This window comes from Anabrus simplex, chromosome 2 (assembly GCF_040414725.1).
Source record: "Anabrus simplex isolate iqAnaSimp1 chromosome 2, ASM4041472v1, whole genome shotgun sequence".
Taxonomy (NCBI): domain Eukaryota; kingdom Metazoa; phylum Arthropoda; class Insecta; order Orthoptera; family Tettigoniidae; genus Anabrus; species Anabrus simplex.
Genome location: NC_090266.1, coordinates 676,764,996 through 676,785,529, shown reverse-complemented (window position 1 = coordinate 676,785,529; position 20,534 = coordinate 676,764,996). Strand labels below are relative to the sequence as shown.

Below are 20,534 nucleotides of genomic sequence, written 5' to 3'. Positions count from 1 at the left end.
CCTATTGTTGGTTTTGAAAACTACTTTTACGTCATGCTTTTTAAAGATGTTGATGACTTTGAAAATTTGTTCGTTGAACATGAAGATAGAAAGGGAGGAGTTATTTTGTTTATATTTTTTCAAAGCAGTAGAGGGGTGATATTTATATTTATTGATTATTTCTTCAATAAAGAAAGTGTTGTATCCATTAGATTTAGCTATATTACGAATGGTGTTCAACTCATTTTTGAGGTTTCTTTTAGACATTGGAACATTAAAGGCTCGGTACACCATGCTGTTGTAGGCTGCTCGTTTGTGAATTTGGGGGTGTGAAGAATCTTGACGCATTGTAGTGACTGTTTGGGTGGGCTTTCTGAAAATCTTATACCTAAAGTAGCTTGGGTGCCTGATAATAGTAAAGTCACGGAGCTCGATAGCTGCAGTCGCTTAGTGCAGCCAGTATACAGTAATTGGGAGATAGTGGGTTCGAGTCCCACTGTCGGCAGCCCTGAAGATGGTTTTCCGTGGTTTCCCATTTTCACACCAGGCAAATGTCGGGGCTGTACCTTAAATAAGGCCACGGCTGCTTCCTTCCAATTCCTAGGCCTTTCCTATCCCATCGTCGCCGTAAGACATATCTGTGTCGGTGCGACGTAATGCAAATAGCAAAAAAATAGTCAAGTCTAAATGACATTTGAGAAAAGCCAAATATCCTATTTGACCTTCTCATTCCCGTTTTTAGAAACGTCATACGAACAAGTCATAATTCAGTTTTTCATAATATTCACAGCACCTTTCCTCAGCAGCCATCTCTTTTCCCACATCCTTCAGCCCCGCCTTAATCCCCCCCCTCCACCCGCTCCTCTGTTTTCCACCCCCTCACCCCGCCCCCTCACTTTTCCTTTGAATCTCACAACCGTTAGTATGAGGTACACAACAATACACCATGCACCACATGCAGCAACGAGAGGTAAATCTCGTATAACCTATGCCATTTGACTAACACACACTCTCCCCCCCCCCTCTTCTATTCATTAATTTTATCTATCACTTATTCAGGTTAACTTCATGGACACCACAATGAACTGCGAATTTATACCAGTCACAAATTAAGGATGTGTCAGTTTTAACCATATCTTCATGTGCCGTCCTGACAATGTCCAACAGCATTTCAGCATGTTTTTAACAAGCACTACGGGAACATTTCATTTTTATTTACGTTGGTCAATGTGGAAACACCATCTAGCAGTTCTGCGTCAGCTGGTAGTTATTCACAGTGGCATCCAGTGGCTTGAATACTGCCAACACCACTCAAGTAAATTCGGTGATTGATGATCTGACTACAGAATCAACATATATCAGTTCCGGTTTTGCAATTGAAATTGTAATGATTAGCAGTGATGGAACTAAGAATTCTATGAATATCAATGCAAGAAAGTGTCTGGATGATGAGTATACTCCAGATGCTAAGAATTTAGAGCCTAATTTATTTTTCAGATTTTACACTTAGTTCATCCCAGATTTTAATGTTAATTGTGTGTTTGTACATTAGTTTTCATGTCAATTGTGTGTTTTTACATTTGTTTAGTTATTAGATGTATTACATTACGGCTGAAGATGGCCAGCCAAGGCCGAAACTAGTCCCTAGTTTAGTAATGTAATTTAATAATATTGCATAATATAGTATTGGAAAAGGTGGACATTTTGACATTCATTTAATAATTATTAAAGTTTAACATTGTCAAAGCGTATGATCTGTTTGCAAGTCATCCTGGTTAATTCCCCTGGCTCAGGGGCTGGGTGTTTGTACTGTCCCCAACATCCTTGCAATTCAACACCACACACAACATTATACTCTGCTGCAATAACACGTAGTAGTATATGGCAGATGCCGCCCACTCTCATCGGAGGGGAGTCTACCTTACAAGAGCTGCACCAGGCTAATAAGCCATACAGAATACTACTACTAATCAACTACCATGAAGCTGATAGATTATAGTATGATGTGTCTGCATGCTAATTTCTATGCTCCACTTTACTCCACCAGACGGCAGGAGGAATGGATCTATGACTGACTTTTTAATTAATTCTGTTGTGGAAATACCAAATATGTGACCAGAGAACTTTTACATGTCAATATTGTACAACATGGAAATGCCGAACAGATTTTATTCCACCCTTCCAAAATCCAACAACCCATGCTGATTGTGAACACACAATCTAGGGATCTGGAGGTCAGCACTCTACCACTGATCCACAGAAGGAGATAACTACTCCATAGAAGAGAAGAACTGAATACTGAAACTTAAAGGCTTTGCACTTAATGTAATTCTAAAAATATTGAACACTGTTAAAAAAAAAAGCCTACTGAAATTATTTCAATTTTCTGCATTAGAAACATTCGCAGTATTTCAACAGGCAGACTTGTAAAATCATCAACATATACCTGGCCAGCAGATTCTAACAAACTGATGTTATAAATAAAGATAACATTGGATGTCAGAATGACACAAGATGCAAACCATCATTGCATAAAATAGCACATTTTCTAAAGAAAAGAAAGAAGAGGAAAGAGAAATGAACATCACAGAGATATCTACCTTCATTGAACTTATGTCGCAGTTCAGTAAGATGTTCAGTTTGAGGTGATGATCTATACACTTTGTACAAATCCAAAGTAGGATTGTTCCGGGCACGGGCTTCAATTTCTTGAGTACATCTCATAACTAGTGGAGGAGCTGGTCGCTCTGCAGGACTGAACTGAAAACAAAGTCCCATCCCAAATATAGAATGGAAATGATGGCGAGTTGGGCGGTCCAGTGAAGCTGGAAGGCATGAAGGTAGACCGGTAGCTGAACATGTACGATGTGCCACCAGACCACAATCTAAAACAAGGTAGAAGTACAGTCAAATAAATGAAACTGGTCTCCAAAACCATCAGGGAAAAAGAAAAAAGTTACAGGTAAAAAGGCAGGTCATAGTATCGTGCATTGGACTGATAATACCACATTTTCCCCTTAAAACAATAACCCTGTGAGCTTGCATCTGAGAGATAGTGGGTTCAAACTCCACTGTCAGCAATCCTGAAGATGATTTTCTGTGGTTTCCCATTTTCACACCAGGAGAATGCTGGGGTTGTACCTTAATTAAGGCAATGGCTGATTCCTTCCCACTCTTAGGCCTTTCCTATCCCATTGTTGCAAGATGACCTATCGTGTCAGTGTGACATAAAGCAAATTGTAAAAAAAAAATAATCACCACCATCACAATCTCCTGAATTATTTGTGCGCAAGGATGATTTTTTGTGAATATGATGACCTGGATGCTGTTTAGATCTCAGTTTCCTTATATACAATAAGACTAATTTTCTGGAAGATCTTCAGTTTGATATGATACACTTTGTACAGATCCAAAGTAGGACTGTTGTGGGCTTGTGATTCAATTTCTCGAGTATATCTCATACCAACAGGAGAAGTTGGCTGCTCTGCAGGACTGAAGTGAAAATGAAGTCCCATACCAAACATAGAATGAAAATGATTCGTTATGACAATTCTTAGGCTAAAAAATCATGACTGCATCCCAGCAAACTATCAACCTCAACACCAAGTCGGTGTATGTATTATGAGCTGCTGGAACTGGGTGAAATCATCTGCGGTAAATACCACTTCAAAAATTACTCATGTAAAACATGCACTCACCAATAAATGCCTGCAATATGCCACAGGGAAAGAAAGGGCAAGGGAGAGGAAAATCGGACATTACAATACAACAACAATTCAATTACTCCTAACAGTTTTGCAGCTACTGTATTCACATAGACAATATTTCTTACAACTCTTCCCTTTATAATTTGATCATAACTGCTACGAGTTCAGGACAACAAAACTTTGTTTTCATGTATCACCAATTTACAAAGCAGTATCCAGCCCTCATTAATTCAGATTTGTACAAATTGATCATTAATACTGATACACAAGTAGTATTAAATTTTCCTATCAATTTCTTCTTTTAAATATATACTCATGATTAGAAACTATAACGAACTAGATTTAATTCTCGGCTATTGCCCAATAGTGAGCAGCAGTTGTGAGATGTTAACTGGGCTGAAAGTGACTGCTGCTGAGCATACAAGTACTATCAGTAGTCTATCAGCAGCAGTGGGCGACATGATTGGAGTGCAAAGAACACAAGTTTTTATCGCACTGAAGATACTGGGTTTCATAAAATAAAAATTTTAAAAATATTTTTAAAAATAATTTGAGGAAACCATTACTCTTCTGCTCTCATATCAAGAAATTGCTGCTTGAAGTCATTCTGCACTAATGGAGGCCTATGGCGAGCATACTCTATCAGAAGTAACTTGTTTTTGATGCTTTGAAGGCAATGATTTTGATATGAAGGACAAAAAGTGCCCTAGTCAAACATTATTAGAAGAGGATTCATGTCGGATACTCAAGGAGTTGTCGGAATCACTACACGTCGATGAGTTAACCGTCGCCAAATGTTGAAAAGCAATGGGAATTATACAGAAGTGCAGAAACCGTGTTCCAAATTAATTGAGAGAAGAGACATTCCAAAGCGTACAATCACTTGTGAATTGGTATTGCAAAGACTAAAACGGAAGTTGTTTTTGCATCGAATAATGACCGGCAAAAAAAATACATTCATTACGACAATGCTATGGGGAAGAAATCATGAGTGCATCCTGGCAAACTATCAATCGTTATGTCAAGTCGGTGCGTGTATTATAAGCCGCTGCAACTGGGCGCAACAGTCAATGGTGAACAGCACGTCGACAAATGCCCACAATAAGCCACAAGACATGACAAGATTATCCTCTCCATGATAATGCCAGAACGCATATTGACAAACTCATGAAGGAAACCTTGTGAAGGAAACCTTGGAAGCACCTAAATGGGATGCCTTACCCCACCCACAATAGTCACTGGACATTGCTCTGTCAGATTACCGTTTATTTCAGTTGCCACAACATGGCGTTTCTAAGCAGCCCTTCCACACTATCCAAAACTGGCTCGATTACTGGATTGCCTTAAAAGAACCTGTATATTTCTGCCGGAGAATACATTTATTACTTGAATGGTGGGAAAAGGTTGTAGCTTCCACAGAACACTACTTTGAATAACATATCAAGTACCATTCTTTTGCAATAAATGTCAGTTTGTGTGGCAAAAAACAGTGGAAATTATCTGAATGAATGAATGAATGAACGAATGAATGAATTTCTCTCCTAGTCACGGATGACCACCAACTGAGGAGAGAGTATTCGTTTATTGTAATCCAAATTATTACATGCAGTTAGTTTTGATAGTACTACAAAATAACAAAGATATTCCAATTAGTGAAATGTTACAAAAATGTTTGAAATATATGTTACCGGTACATACCCAATAAATATTATACAACCTTAGCCTTATGAGGTATTTCCAAGATACCTCCTCTTGTATATTCATACTACATATGAATGGACGAAGACAATGAACAGAATCCCCCCCAGTCACAGATGACCACCATCTATGGGAGAGAATATCTGCCCATTGCAATCATTGCAATGAGTGTGAATTAATTCAAGTGCCTTTCACTTTGTAATATAGTATTGCAAAAGGATTGCACTGAATTTAGTAATACGAGAACATGATAAGAACTAACATTTTTGCTGTGTGGACAAATGAACTACTGGTAGGTGTATTTGTAATTAACTGGGCCTAGGACTGGGAAGAAAAGGCTATGACCAAGAATGACAAAGTATGCAACATGAACCCACTTCACTACTCATTTATATTCCTAAAGGATAGAGCACAATGATTCTGACTCTACAATGTCTTAAATTCCAGATAGAGCCAGTATGTGAATCTTGGTCATCTGAACAGGAAGGTTCAAGGAGCAAACAAATGCAAAACAAGTCATATATACGAAGATTATTATTTAGTGCACGATCAAGGAGTAGCACATGGAAGAAGACTAGGCTACACACAAAAGAAATCATTAAAAAATGTTCACACCCTAACTATAAAGGAAGTCTTTTCCACAAGCTTATCAGCTAGTTTCTATTTTAGTGGGAACATGTTTTTTTCCAAAGTCATAATTTATATGCCAAAGAGCTCTTAGTCTAGATTAATATTTACCCTCAAATATTAGTGAACAGCATGGCAATATCAACTGCCTGCCTTCAAAAGCTTGAGAGCTAACTATGTAAGTGATTAAAGGATAAATTTGGGACTAAAAAAATCTTACGATTACAGTTTGAAACATAACAAATAATAAATCATAAACTGTGAAGAAAAAAAAAAATACCCTGGCAGAGGAAGCCTTGATGCAGCAAACCACGGAGATATTTGCTACACTTATCACACCGTTCTAAGGTAGAGAAGCTGTGTTCAAGTAGGCGATGGGATGACTTTTCACTGCCATGGTCCTCTTCTTGACAGTTGTCAGCTTCTGAAGATGCTGGGCGACAGAGCTCATCAATACATACCAAGATAGCCTTCTGATGAAACTCATCTTTGATGCCCATATTCTGAAACACAGAAAAATACAAACTTGTAATAAAAATCCTGAAATGAAATAACCAAATAATCATGTACAATATTCTATTATTTCCACTCTAACTGACATAGCTTAAAAGGTATAATGTCAGACTGGAAAACTGTAATTCCAGAGGCCAAAGTTTTGGAAAACCTGCACTGAGAGCAGCCATTATAGATCTTCCCATGAGTTTTCAACATTCAGTCCTTGTTAAATGCTGTGATGGTGCTTTACGTCAAGCTCCGTAACACATTTTCCAACTACGACCTCAAAATAATTGCAATAAAAGGAGGATAGTATAAAATTAATTGGGGTCACCAGAACCCCCACACTCGTGATACATTTTTGGCTTTGGCTGGTGGTTTAAGGTGTGTATTTTTTGACACTAGGAGATTTCCAACTGAAAATTTCACCCAACTTACGCTTTACTTGCTTAGACAAAATAAATACATAAATAAATAAAGCTCACCGCAGAACTACAGAGGTGCAGATGGGCGAACATTATACTGGTAAATACAAAGCTGGACTTTTGATAGTGCCAAAAAATCTGCTCACTTCCACATTCAATGTGGTATTTCGGTTACCATATAGATTTTCTGCACCAGTACTTAAAAAAGAGCAAAATAATAGTGTCAGTCAGCCCAGTGAGCCTTCATATAAGACAACCATAAAGGATAGGTGGTAAATTAACATAAAAACCTGACAAATGCCCATGTGTAGGCAATAAAGCAGAGTTTAAATGTCAGCCTCCAAGTCCCAGAGAATGGAGGGACAGAGCTTAACCCCCCCCCCCATCAATACGGCATCTACCCAGGAGTTGTATCACATGGACATCACCCGCCCTGCCATGACAGCCAGCAGAGTAACATGTTCAGTATGTGCCAAGATGTTAACCAGGTACATTAATAAAGGAATTATTTCATGGCATGCAATGTTTTCAATGCTGCCTCAAACATAAATGCATAATGCTGTAATACACATGAGTATGCCTTTGATAATGTGCCTGCCTGCCTCTTACCCGGAGGTCTCTGATAAGATTCCCGGCCAGTCCAAGAATGTTGATTCTGGACTGAAGGCTGGAAGAGCGTTCACTGAGACTCGTGGGAACTAATGAGGACCGGTTGGTACGAGAGGTAGCGTACCCAGTCAAGAAGGTCAAACAATAGGTTGAAGATGTTAGGCTGACCACTTGCCACTCCCATATCTGCAGGTCATCTGGGAGGGCAGCAGTCACCTTGACTGGTCAAGGGCCCCGATCGGCTGTTGCGCCACGAGTTTGTTTGCCTTTCAGTATTCAATATGAATGAACTAAGCATCTCTATAAAATTATATTCGTCTCTAGCAAACTGGCCTCTTCTACAGCGTTTTCATGCTACAGGAGCAGCCATTAAATACTGAGCATTACCCCACCATGAAGTCAATTCATAAGTATAATCTCATACAACGAACTCATTCTTTAGTTAGTATTCCTCTTCTGCCACTGTTTACATCTGTTCGTACCGGCAATCGTTCCCGCTACTCTCTTGTCTGTAACCTCCCAGTTAATGAAGATATTCAGAGTCCACCAGCTTAGCTTTCACCGAGATCTTACACTCGTACATTGAACCCACCTACATCTTAAAAAATATAACTGCTCGTACCTATGAATTAACCGTGACAGCTGAGCTACCTACGCCTTGAATGTATTTCTCTCGCTACAGTGCCGTCCTGGAGAAAATACATTCTAAGTACAGTATTGTAAGTGGTATGCCTGGTACACAAAATAGGCTAAGTATCCATATATACAAAATTAAATTAGGCTATACATTGGTAGAATTTTAACAAATTGGTATTTTTGTGTCGGTTATGTTAAGAAAAGACGACAATGCATGTTTAAAATTTCCGCCATGAATTACGTTTCCAATCTACGATGAATAATAAAGGAAATATTTGCGATTTTATGTTTTTATTTATTTTCTGCGCCCTGCTGTTGTAATGGAGTATAGAGCAGCTGATAGGAAGGAGGAGTTTACACAACACACTGATCAGAACTTAAAATACATGATGTTTACATGGGGATTAAAATTGAAGTACACTAACTGTACTGAGTAAAATCCCCGTTCACATATAGTACTGAATCCGACATGCAACATCGCCATAAATGAACGATACAGAATCGCGATAATATCGCCAATATTCTTTGATCAATATAACCTATCACGAGTTATAATTTCAAAAGTTCCAAAACATCGTGTTTACCGAGCTCGATAGCTGCAGTCGCTTAAGTGCGCCCAGTGTCCAGTATTCGGGAGATAGTAGGTTCGAACCCCACTGTCGGCAGCCCTGAAAATGGTTTTCCGTGGTTTCCCATTTTCACACCAGGCAAATGCTGGGGCTGTACCAGTGGCAGTGAGCTCTTAGGAGCACAGGAGCACGTGAACACCCAGTTTTATTACATATTTACGCATTCATTCTTTTCTTTCGACCTGATTTCGACAATCGATCGAAAGCATTCGACAATCGACTTATATCGTAGCTCCGTTACACCGACAGTTGTTCGTTTTGACTGACAGTGCAGCGAGCACACTGGATAATGCTGTGCTGAAGACTATACGCATGCGCAAAGCAGATGACGTCATGGTTTTCTGCACTGATATTCCCATTAGCGAGGAGCACGGTAAGCTACGTGCCTTGTCGTCTAGAGCCACCCTCAACCCAGTGGCAGTATTACAGTTGACCACAAGGGTCCGCCACCTCCCCTATTATGGTTAGCCACAGCCTCCCAGGAGCTACTATTGCATTACATTACCGGCAGATTTCGCTAGTACCCTAATTCTGAATAGGCATTTTGGTGTCTATTCAGACTCTTTTCCAGAAAGAGAACTGAATGCAGTGGCGCATATGTATCCCTGCCTAAATAAGACACAGCTGAAGACTGAATAGAAGTATTGTATATGAGAAATGGCTTTCAGAAAGATGATGGGGCCATTTTCATGTCGCAGTTTCTGCTTGACAATGAACTAGATAGGGACACATTTCCACAAGTATGCGAATTACTCCGAATTGTTGTCACAACCCCAATTACGACAGCGGAGCCCGAGAGGTGTTTTTCTTCTTTGAATACGAATTAAAACGTTTCTGAGGAACACCATGACTGGAGAACGACTGTCAGCGCTGGCTATGCTTGCTATTGAGAAGAGATTTGTCAATATCATCAGTGACTTCAATCGTAAAGTGATTGAGAAATTTGCGCGATTGAAGGACAGAAGGATTGCTTTCCTGTACAAATAATCAGCATTTACGTGAGTTGCTAATTTAAATCCTATCATTTAAATAAGCATGATCTAGTATTGTTGGTTGTACTGCATGCTAAATTGTTTAGAGTAGTGGCTATAATTTGCAAAATGAGAATAATTACCATGTGAAAGAGTAGAACCTGACTAACCGAGATAATGTGGAGACTATTGGGGTCAATTCGGAAATAATTATTTTAAAAAATTTACCGGTAAATGCGGTACACATTCCTTCTATGCTTCTCGTCATATCCAGGTGAACTTCGTGCTATTTAAAAACCAGGAATAGTGCTCGCATCCTTCAGTGTTCGCAGTGCAGTAAAGCTATTATGAATTTTGCTACTGTTCTACACTAAGACAGCCTGCCCGCGGTGTAGGGGTAGCGTGCCTTCCTCTTACCCGGAGGCCCCGGGTTCGATTCCCGGCCAGGCCAGGGATTTTAACCTGGATCTGAGGGCTGGTTCGAGGTCCACTCAGTCTACGTGATTACAATTGAGGAGCTATCTGACGGTGAGATGGCGGTCAAAAAAGCCAAGAATAACAGCCGAGAGGATTCGTCGTGCTAACCACACGACACCTCGTAATCTGCAGACCACCGGGCTGAGCAGCAGTCGCTTGGTAGGCCATGAGGTTTGGTTTGGTTCTACACTAACGCCCAGGTGAAATTCGTGCTGTTTGAAAACCAACAAGAGTACTCGCATCCTTCAATAATCTCAGTGTAGTAAAGTTATTGTGAATTTTACTTTTGTTCTACACTAACAAATTAGTCTCGTATAAAATTTATCCTCGGTTACAGGGGTTCTACCAAAGTATCTGTGAAGAAGGAACCGTACAAGGAACTGTTAGTGAAATTATTTATGTACCTATGTTACTTTTTTGCTGATTTGAGACATGAACAAAAATGCTGTGAACCCCCTTAAAATTTTGTCACGAGCCGCCACTGGGCTGTACCCTAATTAAGGCCACGGCCGCTTCCTTCCCGCTCCTGGCCCATTCCTATCCTATCGTCGCCATAAGACCTATCTGTGTCGGTGCGACGTAAAGCAAAAAAAAAAAAAAAAAAAAAAAAACATCGTGTTTAGCCTCACCTTTTGAGGATAGGCACTGTATGCAAAAAAAAAAAAAAAAATATCTTTCCTCTTGCAAACTTTTACTTATTCAAGCCCCATGCGAAGAAAATGTTTCTCTTTTCATATGCGCTTTTTCAATAGCCTACCGAAGTGAAGTTTTAAAAGCACTTCTTTGGATCTCGCAATTCTGTTGCCTGTAAATATCCAATCGGGTATCGATTATGAATGAATATTAATATTATTCCTATTATGGAAAATATTTTCGACAAAACATGAAGTGTACGCACAGTCATTTTCAATACGAACTCAGTAAGATCCGCGTTTACATGGAACTCGATTCGAACCGAGTACGATACGATCCCAGATTTTACAATATCAACTTTGAGACTCGATCTGGACTGAGTCCCCGTTCACATGGAGTTTTCAGTACGGTACGGAATCCTGCATGTACACGCACTTAAAGCTGCATGGCCGACCTATCGAAGAAAGGTACGAGAACTTGTACGACTTATTATAGCAAATACTTTAATGTACGAAATGGGATGTCTAGTTACCGTCATTTGAAATCCCCAATAATAGAGGGCGAACGCAACCAGTTCAGCGCCGAAGATAAACTCTACACGGTAATATGGGGGTTCACTTTACGGTTTCCGATACTGAGGGACATTCCCGAGCCCACAAGTGAGCACATTCCTCGAGCAAGTACCAAGGTGACTTACAGGTTCCATTCTGCAATGAGAACTGGAAAATTATAAGACATATTTCCAAGGCACTTCACACAGCATAAAAATGGTTTTAAATGTTTCGAGAAAACGACAGACTGGTAGACAGTAGCCAATGATTTAAAGCAAGTTTCATCTCGCAAGAAAGCCGACTTAATAGTTCAACCTGTTTTTATCCACTGCAATTCTGGGATTTGACAGCTTTTCTCACACCACCGCCCAAGTAGCGACGAAATAAATTCGGGTTTTATTACAGTCGGTTTACTCTGAAAAAAGTCGTTCATCATTATAGTCAATCTTTTGCCACGTCAAACGTAAACAGTGACAAGAGAAGCGTCATCTTCTATAGGGAGCCTAGTTCTGCTCACGACATGTATCCATGTATCCACTTCCTAGACAAGCGTCCGTCTTTCTGCGTAGAATAGAGGTGAAGGATATCGTCCGACTGAGTTGGAATGGTTCTCTGGATTGACGGTAATCTCACAGCAGACCATTATCGCCACACTATGAAGAATGTACCATACCCGTTGCAAGAAATGTTGTCCACGTGGTGTAGGCCTAATACGAATCTAGTAGTACTAGTAATTGAACGACGACAGAGAGTATATTGGGGATTTGTTTTCGCAGCGTACAGTGTGCAATTCTCCCGATCCAACTGGACAGAAACAATTTTTCGACTTACATACTTCGGCCGAAATGTTTACTGAATCTTGTTCTTGACTGTACAGGAATTGTTGAAGATACATGGCTTTTAAGTCTTCGCCAGCTATTTGTTATGGACGAGAGAGCACAAACCCAAACGGCTGAACTCGCTCGCTGTCGCTATTCAGTCGCAATGAGGTTGGCCTTGTTAACAGATCTGCAAGTGATATTATATTTGTATGTGGAAGGAATGGAAATAAATAGTGCATGTAAGTAGTTATGAATGAGGCGAAAATCAGTGTTGAGGACAGAAATTCAACCCCCGTAAAGAAGATTACATTTTAAGATGTAAACATAATATTATTAGTTTCGTAACGATAACTTCAGACAGTTATAAAAAAATGACTCCATTCGACCCTATTAAAAACCATATTTGACTGTATCCACGAACTTATAAACTTTTGAAGTACACAATCAATTTCAGTGGCGCCACATACCGGTACGCTATCCAAGTATGGTACCGGACAGAGCCGAGGATACATTATGGTAAACTAGCTGTTACCCACGGCTCCGCTCGCGAGGATTTCATAATTTGATTAAATTAATCGTTCCTCGGTACTGCATTAAGACATTCTCTGAAAAATCCCTAAAGTATAAAAACTCACCGAAAAAATGCGTTTCATTTACCCTAGAACCTCTTTGTAAACCACGTTTGTGGTTTTGCCTTTTGGGGCTATGGAACTATACATGTGAGAAACAGTCCTCTGTCAAGTCGAAACCAAAAATATTTGTTACTTTATTTTTAAAGGAGATTCCAAATAGAACCACCGATTTCCACGTCTAACATTTTCAGTTTTTGAGACGTAAGTATCCTCACAAAAATAATTCAACTCCTCCTCCACTTATTTTCACCGCCGTTAAGTGGCTCTTCCGAAAACAAAACAAAGAATACACATTCCTGCCATTTTACAAGGACTTTCCACGTACCAATTTTCACCTCTGTAACATGAAAAGTTTGACATATACCGTATGTATACCCATTTTAAAAATTCATCCCCCTTTTCAATTTTTTCACCCCCTTTTAAAGTGGATTTTCCGATAACAAAAAAAAATACGCGTTTCTGTACTTTCAAAGAAGATTCCATGTACCAATTTTCATGTCTGTGACATCTTCAGTTTTTGAGATATACATATCCTCATTAAAAAAGAATTCAACTCCTTCCTCACTCCACTTCACTCCTCCACCCCCCCAAGTGGATTTTCATAAAATAAATATAGTGTGTGTCTAATTTTTAAAGGATATTCCAAATACCAAGTTTAATGACTGCAACATTCACTCGTGTTCATAAAAACCAGAACACCTTGAAATACTAGAGATAGGAAGTTCATATTCAGAGGACATGTACATTAGTATTTTCTGAAGAAGTGATTAGTATTTGAACCATGCCCGATCTTCTGCGAGTGTCTGGACTACGATGCCACTACTTTATTTACAGCCTTCGTACTATGTCAACAAATCATCCGATCCAAAAATATTTTGATAATGTTCCAACAAGGTAAATAGTTTACCACAAAAAGTAAGGAATTCGTCTTTCATTTCCAACTGGTACAAGATTTTCCCCAGGAAAAACTCGACTTCAAATTCACATTCAGCAGATCCATAAGAAGTAGGGGCTACATAACTTAATTCTTCGAACAGGAACAAAGAACTCTGAGCATTTAGTGTATTATGTAGGTTTCCTCACAAGGAAAAAGTGATCGGCTGAAAAACGTCCACAAGTACAGCAGCGGATAAGCAGAATAAAGCGGAATCGCTCCATCCTGTGCGCGGGAATTTATGAGTAAGTGTGTCGGTCGGTGACGAAATACAGTGCCGGATGTACAAGGCCGCGCTACCGCGTCAAGTTTCAGTCTTTTTTGAACATTTGAAACGTGGCCCGTGTTTCGTTGGTGACATTAGTACAGTGTGTGAATTCCGTGACATGGCTCAGTTAGCTCAAGTCGGGTATCGGTATTCTGTTCCCCAAAGAGTATTCATTTGGGATTCATACGTCCGTATAAAAAGTGCGAGGGCCGTAAGGAGATTATTTCAAGAGAAGTTTCCTGATGTCCAATTTCCAGGTCGGACTTCGATTCATAGATTAGTAAATAAAATACGTACGATAGGAAGTCTTTTTGATAAGAAACGTAATAAATCAAGTGCAGTACTCACATAGGAAACTGTAGGTAACATTGCTAACGCTCTGGAGAGGTCTCCTACAAAATCACATCGACGACTTGCTCAGGAAATGGAAATTTGATACGGTTCTGTCCGAATGGGTACAAAGTTACTGAAGGGTAATGAACAATTTCTGAACCAGGTGCCAGAAATGCTTGAACATCGAAGGGAGGCTGTTTCGAAATATCCTGGCGTGATATATGCGAGTACTTTTATTTTTTGTGTTGTGTTGTGTTGTTTGTTTGTTTGTTAGAAATAGCTTACGCGAGAATGTATTTACTGCGGACTTCCTGTCACGCACGCACCTCCCGCGTACAGGCTGCGCTGCAACGCTGCGGGACTGGTTCCGCATTATATTGCTCAACCTGTTTAACCCTAGAATGGTAACAAGGAAATTTAACGCTTATTGGTAACTATACGCTTCCAAGGCGTACACGGCGCAAAACAAGTCTGTACTGTCTCCTAAGTTTCTTTTCTCCAACGATCTTCATGTTAACTACATCACTAAGTATAGAGGTGAATTCAATTATATTTTCTTTCTGAAACTTGAATTAATAATTCTATTTCCAACACAAGATATACAAGACACAAGTGATACATAAAAATACGAAACCAGTAAAAAACTAGACTCTCAAGACAGTCTTACTAGCTTGTTGAAAGTAAATTCTTATTCCAGAAGTAACTGAAGTAAAAGAAAAATAACCTACAACAAATTTGATAAAAACTCATATGAAATAAACTAGAAAGAATCACACGAATTGTTAGCCTTCAACTCTTCTAGCCAAGTAGGCAGTGTTACACAATGCACGCACACATTGCTGCTGTGTTCACCACAAATTGATTTCTTGCACTTGTGACAAACCATCTTCGTCATTCTCCTTTTCTTGTAGGAGCATTAGCTACAGTACTTCCTCTTAAAAGTTTCTGTCCATTGTTTCTTCAACAACAGGTTCAGACACATTCTCCAAACATTTCTGGATGCTGTCCCTAACTGCATGAGGCATGTGTGGTTGTTGGAGCCTTTGCAGCATCCAAGGAGATGTCAACTGATCAGACAGCTTGACTAGAAAATTGAATCTAGATAATGGTCTCGGTTCCGTCCTTATTATTTTTGTAGATGTTGTACACATACACAACATAAGCGTTGTACGCTGCTGTGTTCAGCATGTTGTAAAAAAAGCACATGGACCATCGCTTCGTCTTCCTTGCACAGGAATCAACAGGCCCTTTTGTCTGATTATAACAGACTGTAATTTCAGGTTTCAGACTCCCCTTGTTCACTGCATCATCATCGTGCATAGTGGAAATCAGCAAGACCACATTGTTCTTGCGAGGCGAGTAAGAAACAGCCGTAATGTCTTTGTGGAACAGAAATAATGATGATCCAGGAGGGCGATTGAAGTACTTCGTATCCACAAAATCTGATGGGAGCTCCCTTTTATTCTTCTTGATTTTCTCTACCATGGTTAGCCTGTAGTTCTTCAGTAGACGTTGAGCCAGTGGTATACTCGTGAAAAAGTTATCCGTGGTTATATTTCTGTTTGTGTTTTTTACAGTTTCCACAAGCTTTTCCACAAAATAGTCCACTGATGGTTTATTATTTGGTGTACTTCCCTTTCCGAGGTATGGTATGGCATTGAGCATAGGACGTATTGTATGATGCACAAGATTCCTTGCAATGCGCCATAAACCATACTAAAAGTAGAGCGTGTAAGCTGAAACACTCCTGAAAAGTATTATTACAAATGGTAACAATGCGTCTGAAGGGCGTATAAAACTTTTCATTAAATGGAAACTATAAGCCTCTCAGGCGCACTACATTACGTAAGAGGGATTATTACTCACCGAACGTGGACAGGAACACGGCTGGGACGTGACAGACACACGGAGGTGGGGGGGGGGCTGTTTGAAGCATAGCTGGAGGGTAGGGATGCCCTGTCAAGGTCACTCGCTTTGGCGGGCATTTACATTTGCGTGTACGTCTATGAGGCGTATTGTTACCATTCTAGGGATAAGCACGAGCGAAAGGAATGGCACCGTCCAGCGGATTCTGAATGTACTCTGATTCGCCATACTCGTGTTGATAGATTTACCGGCACATGAAAGAATCCTGCGGAACAAAATTACAAACACCTAGGCGTCTTCGAAAACCGTAAGAGTAGCCACTGGGACGTAAGACCATTACTATTATTAGTAATATTATTATGCGAAGAAATATTTTATTACTCCAGACCATAGCACGATATGAGGTATACAACGCTTGACGGATTCTTCTGTACAAGTGTCCACTCAGTTTTTGCGTTAGGAAGTGTCACCGATTTTCCTCGAAATTTACACAAGTGATACTGCAACTGTGTGGAAATATATGCAGAAAGTGATTAGAAGCTACACAACGATTCCTCAGACAGGAAACATTTGGATCACGGCTCAAAAACTAGAGCTAATTGAATTCAAAGGTTCGTAAAAGCCCTGAGATTCAGGGGCAAATAGCGAAAATGTAACCTGTAACAAATTTACTGGAAATAAAAATGTTTTCGCGAACTATCCAGCCCTTCTCAATCGTTTATAGATCGCCTAACTCTGTGCCTGACTGTGTTAAATTACACTCGCAGACTTTCAAAAGTAAAAAATCAGGAGAAATTTGGCAGCGCATCGCGACGTATTACGACACATCACTGATGGCAGAACATGTACTAATTTATAATAATTCAATACATTAACAACTCGATTTGGCCTACATATACATATTTTTTATTATTTATATGTGAATACTAAATACTGGACATACCGTACCTGAACTTTAGGAACATGTGACTTATCCTTCAACATGCTGAACACATTACGATTAATTGTTATTCAACACACCCGTAGCTGACCAAGCCTTCTTCAGAATCTCGGAAGTAAATTTTTGCTCAAAGCACTTGCCTTCCTGAACTGATTTTAAGGTTAAACGTTTCTCCAAAGTTTGTTCAGACAGCAAGGATCTGAACTGTGTTTTTGTCTCTGTGACTGCTATAAATCCTTTCACATTCTGCATTGCTATGTGGAATTGATATAATAGCAAGCATAACCTTAGAGAGTCTGTCATATTTAAGTACACCATTAGCCGATTTCATCTGACGAATGCCCACTGAACATCAATTCTTCCTTTTGCCAGGTCTGTTTCTTCGAGCTGAAAGTTACAGAACTGGGAGTGCAGAATATCAGTTACTTTATCTAAATGTTTCGCTTCACTAGTCAGAATGTTCGGAAACTTGTTAAAGTAATGAATAATCTAAGCCTAGAAAATGCCTTACTTACGGCAGAAATATTTGCAACTTCTGCATTAATTAAAACATCTTTGAACGGAAATGTGTGTACCATGCAGTCACACGATAGAGAAACACTTTCTAACAGACTTAACGAATATGCACTTTTCCTCAGACTTGAAAATGTTCTCCAAAACAAACGCCGAGTTCTCTATCATCAGATCACAATCATCCTTTTGATTTGCTGGAGTATGATAATCTTCATCAAGGAGAGAGGAGGAGATTTTAATAATAACGTGTGGCTTCACAAACCTTGCGATCACATTCATCAATAGTTCCTCCAAAACTGACTTCAGTAAGTGGAAGTGCGACATAATTGACAGAAGGGCTACGTTTGGATTCTCAAAGATATCCATAAAACTTGAGAGAGAAAGGCAAAACGATTTATGCAAATTTGATGAAAGGAACATGAACAGTCGTTCCTCACGTGACAAAGCATGGATCTTTCCGTCATCAGTAGTTTCATACTTGGTGGGTGAAAGTGATGACTGGTTTTCATTCTAACTGAGGCGTGTGGTGAAGTGTTATGACAATGTTTCAACTTTTCAGACAAACAAGACACATTTTCACTTAGACTGGGCTTAGGAATTTTGTAAGTCTTCAAAGTTTCCATCTGAGAATCCTTACTTACAATTTCGCTCCTGAATAAAGTAACCAAAAGGACCCACTGCAGCAATATCCCATCTAAACACCTTAGTGATAACCATCGAGTAGGCACACGCTTCAGAATTTTCCTGATCTCTGTGTTGTGTTAAGTCTGAAATACTCAGAACTTTTCTTTCCTCTTTGCACTCCTTTCCAGATAATAAAATACATCAATTATACTTTCTCTGCAGTAAGATTAATTAGGTGACAAAGAGCAGCGTGCGATGATCATGTTACTATTTTCCCGCTTCAAACATCCTGCCACACCATCCTTTAATCCTAAAATTACCGGAGCATTTTCAGCACCAAAAGCTAGGCATTTTTTTAATGGAATGCCGAATTCCTGAAAAGTTGAGAGCAAAATATTGGCAATATTACTTCCAGTATCATCCCCTTCTAAATTAGTCACAGAGAGTAGACAACTCTAAAATTCATCGAGTTCAGGCCTAAAAAATGTTACAACAATAATATACGAGGATTCGGTCAAAAGTCATGGCAACTAATATTTTCTTGTAGATATGTAGACAGATCACAAACGTATATGTGTCGTGTGGAAGTTCTGCAGGCATAGCGTGTATGCAGAACAGATGGTTCTGTGATAGCCGGTCGTAGCGCAGCGAGGTCTATGAAATCAGTCAGTTGGTGCATGTCGTGGGAGATGGAAGTAACCCGTGTTGAGCAGCGCGCTTCCATCAAAATTGCCGTTCTCCGAGGGAGAAATGCGATGGAATGTCACAGTGGATTAGTGGAAGCCATTGGGAATAATGCCCTACCATACCTCACAGTAGCACGGTGGGTAGGAAAGATTCAGCAAGGACGTGTGTCAACCAGTGATGGGCAACGTTCGGGACGACCTGTCAGTGTACGGACCGACGTGGCACATGCCGTCATCGAGCAGCTTCTGGATGAAGACAGACGATGGACGCTACTGGAGTTAGAGTGGGCAAATGGCATCGAGAAACGCACCGTCCACAGGATATTGTGTAATGAGCTGCAACTGCGGAAAATCGCATCCCGGTGGGTACTGCATGCACTGACGGAAGTTCAAAGGTAGGTGCGCTATGCAACATTCTCCGACCACCTTGAACCCTGGCAACAGAACGGCGATCAATTCTTGTCACGAATAATCGCCCATCGATGAATTTTGGACCAGGGCATACGAACCAGAACTGAAACGTCAGTCTGCGGAGTGGGGACATGCTGGACCACCAAGGAGGCAGAAGGTCCGTCAGAATCTTTCCCCAGTCAAATTGATGGTGATCGTCGCGTATGACGTCAGGGGTGTCATTGCTTGCCACGTTGTTCCACATGGCAGAACAGTGACCGCGCAATACTACAGGGACTTCCTGGTGCGACAGGTACGACGTCGCGTTCGGGAAAAACGTCCGGATCTTGTGGACAGTGCAATAATCCTGCACGACAATGCAAAACCACATAAAGCAGAGTGTGTAGGGCAACTACTGCGACGTTGAGGATGGGAAGAATTGGAGCACCCACCGTACTCTCCCGACATTTCGCCCTGTGACTTTGATCTCATTCGAAAGATTAAAGAACCACTACGTGGTAAGCGGTTTACAACACGAGAGGACATTGCTAATGCTGTGCGCCAACAGGTGACCCGATTCACACATGGTGCGGCAAATGCTGAGGCAGATGGTATTCAGCGCCTCCCACATCGTTGGCAGCGTGTGGTGTCAGTAGCAGGGGACTACTTTGATGGTCTTTAGGCCTAGGTTTGTCATGTCAACTTTGTGTGTACTGTGTTGTCATTCTTTTGTACCGGGAAGGCCACATTGCCCTGTATTAGTGTGTTATGATACTTCAGTGTTATTCGTTGTCCACCCATGTAGTTAACACCTTGTCCTTTCGTCTGTATATGTCACATTTTCCAACCTGACTGGTATCTTCAAGAAAAAAATAGTTGCCATGACTTTTGCCCCAACCCTCGTATAATTTTAAGTCGCTTTTATTGCTACCATCAATAGCAACAGAAAATGCATTTACCTGAAAATCTGATACAATTTCCCCCCTTTCTTCCACGCAAATTTATGTAATGATAGCCGCTGTTTTCGTTCTAGCACATTTTGCGAAACCAAAGCCCCACGTGGTCGGCACAATTTACAGGCAGGTTATGT

The 20,534-nt window shown here is 40.3% G+C and overlaps 1 protein-coding gene across 4 annotated transcripts in view; it reads right to left on the bottom strand.

Moving 5' to 3' along the window:
* Pi3K21B (phosphatidylinositol 3-kinase regulatory subunit alpha) overlaps positions 1-20,534 on the bottom strand; it is a 919,547-nt gene that overhangs the window by 152,680 nt on the left and 746,333 nt on the right. For all 4 annotated transcript variants that reach the window (XM_067141251.2, XM_068226250.1, XM_067141250.2 and 1 more), the window contains 2 exons: positions 6,292-6,514; positions 2,580-2,864 (listed from right to left, as the gene is read on the bottom strand). In XM_067141251.2, coding sequence (XP_066997352.2) covers positions 2,580-2,864; positions 6,292-6,514 — 508 coding nt within the window. The remainder of the gene's footprint in view (positions 1-2,579; positions 2,865-6,291; positions 6,515-20,534) is intronic.